The following is a 1938-nucleotide window of genomic DNA, read 5'->3' as shown; positions in this document are numbered from 1 at the left end:
TTCTCCGTGCTGATACCTACCTCATGATTTCCACACACTGAGCATCCAGCTACTGCAAAGGAAGGGCTTTTGTTTGTTAGGACAATAAGAACTTGTCAATGCATAGGATGGATGAATCCCTCAAGCCAGTGTATTTGATTTGTGCTATGATGAAAAGCACATGCGTAATGTAGTGTCCTTTAAGCAGTGCTGCCTGCACGTCTTTCTCAAGTTTACTACTGGTATTTGTAACTATTGCTTCAGCCAGTAATTATCTTCTGCTTAAAACTTTTCAGGAGAAGCAGAGATTGAGAGCGATGATGATGATGACTATGATGATGACTGTAAAAAGTCGTCGATGGATGAAGTAAGGGTGCAGATGTGTTTTATGGTGATGGGTCGGTTCCAGCAGTTGTGGGTTGGCTTGTGTTACTAGGAGTGGGACTACCATCTAGTGGAGAAAGGGAGACAGAGCACTGGGAAACACACCACCAACTTTCTGAAGTTGGTTGTTAATCGATTTGGAAGCACATCTTTGCTTTGTTTATTTATATTTTCATTTACTGAAGAATAAGAATCGATAGCACCACAGCTGATCTGTTTTAGACAACTGCTTGTGGTGTATTTAGCATTATTGGAAGAAAAACTTGGCATTGGAAACTTAGAGCTGTATCTATTATTTATCCAACAGTACTGATAAACGGGCTCAGCACTATGCATATGTAAAGGTAATTCAGTCACTTCCCTAGGAGCCATGTAAAAAGCATGAATACAGCAGCAGTTTAATTAAACATTTAAATTATAAAGCAAATTTTCTTCTTTACTGTGTGAAGCTCCCTGTGTAAGGCACTGACTTCACAAAGCCAGGATCAGTGAAAGATACCACAGTTGACAGAAAACTGGGCTTTGGTATTTGTGGCCTCTGAGGTCCACCATGGACAAATGAAAACTGCAGCATTTTCCCTTCTCTGTCCTAGGGTACTGCTGGAAGTGAGGCTATGGCCACGGAAGAGATGTCTAACCTGGTGAACTACATTCAGCCTGTGAAGTTTGAGTCATTTGAAGTATCAAAAAGTAAGTAAGCTAAGCATGAGCAACATCTTATACTGGAAATTACCTAGCAAGTGTTTGGAAGAATCTGGAGAAATGCTACTTGGCTTCTTCTCAGTTAGATACAGGCACACAGACAAAAAATGTTCCCTTGGTATCCAGCCAAATAAATCCATTATTTATTTTGAAACCTGCATCGGTCTAAATATCAAACTTCATCAACAGTAAACATACTGCTATTTCAAAAACATTTTTTTAAAATGGGTTGTCTTTGTTGTTCATGACTGAAGAGTAATTTAAGCAGTTTGAGAAAGGTGATCATAAATATTCCTTAGATTCAGCAAGTGCTTTATAGTTTGCCTCTGCTACTTTTGTAGAGGATTCAGTGGAATCAGAGTCTGCCCTTCCCCATACACAAATTCACTCGTTCCTGCCTCTGTGTGTTGTATAGAAAAGGCTGTAATTTCACCCCCCACTGGCTTTTACAGAAGATGCCTTGCTAGGAATGCACTTGGTGGCATCCTCAATAAACACTTGCAGCATCTTTTCCTTTCTTGGTGCAGAACCCCCTACTGTTTGCCTGCCCTTTTTCACTTTGTTTTGACAGGTTGCAATATCCTCTTGGAGCTTTTTAGTTAAAGAAGTGTATAGCATTTTAATTTATTGAGGATTTGTGGAGGCCTTGGCAAGAGGACAGGTAATTGGTGCCTGAGTCCCTGTCTGTATACAAGATTTTACATTTACTCATCGTGACTTATAAACATACAAGAAATTATCTACCTGTTCATTTGTATGTGAGTATTTATACAAACATAGACACAAGCATTCACAAAATCATAGAGAGTGCTATGCTTGTTCCCTATAGTAGTGTCCTTTTGGGTGTTGATAATCTCTAGCTCTAATGAGAAT

At 39.4% G+C, this 1938-nt stretch overlaps 1 protein-coding gene across 1 annotated transcript in view; it reads left to right on the top strand.

Annotated features, from left to right (window-relative positions):
- Positions 1 to 1938, top strand: part of LOC104522544 (1-phosphatidylinositol 4,5-bisphosphate phosphodiesterase beta-1) — a 39635-nt gene that overhangs the window by 6524 nt on the left and 31173 nt on the right. The window contains exons 4-5 of the mRNA XM_029084247.1: positions 276 to 346; positions 957 to 1053. Of these exons, the coding sequence (XP_028940080.1) occupies positions 276 to 346; positions 957 to 1053 (168 nt within the window). The remainder of the gene's footprint in view (positions 1 to 275; positions 347 to 956; positions 1054 to 1938) is intronic.

This window comes from Antrostomus carolinensis, unplaced genomic scaffold, assembly GCF_000700745.2.
Source record: "Antrostomus carolinensis isolate BGI_N321 unplaced genomic scaffold, ASM70074v2 scaffold6793, whole genome shotgun sequence".
NCBI lineage: Eukaryota > Metazoa > Chordata > Aves > Caprimulgiformes > Caprimulgidae > Antrostomus > Antrostomus carolinensis.
Note: the sequence above shows the minus strand (reverse complement) of the source record. Positions and strands in the feature narration are given on the sequence as shown.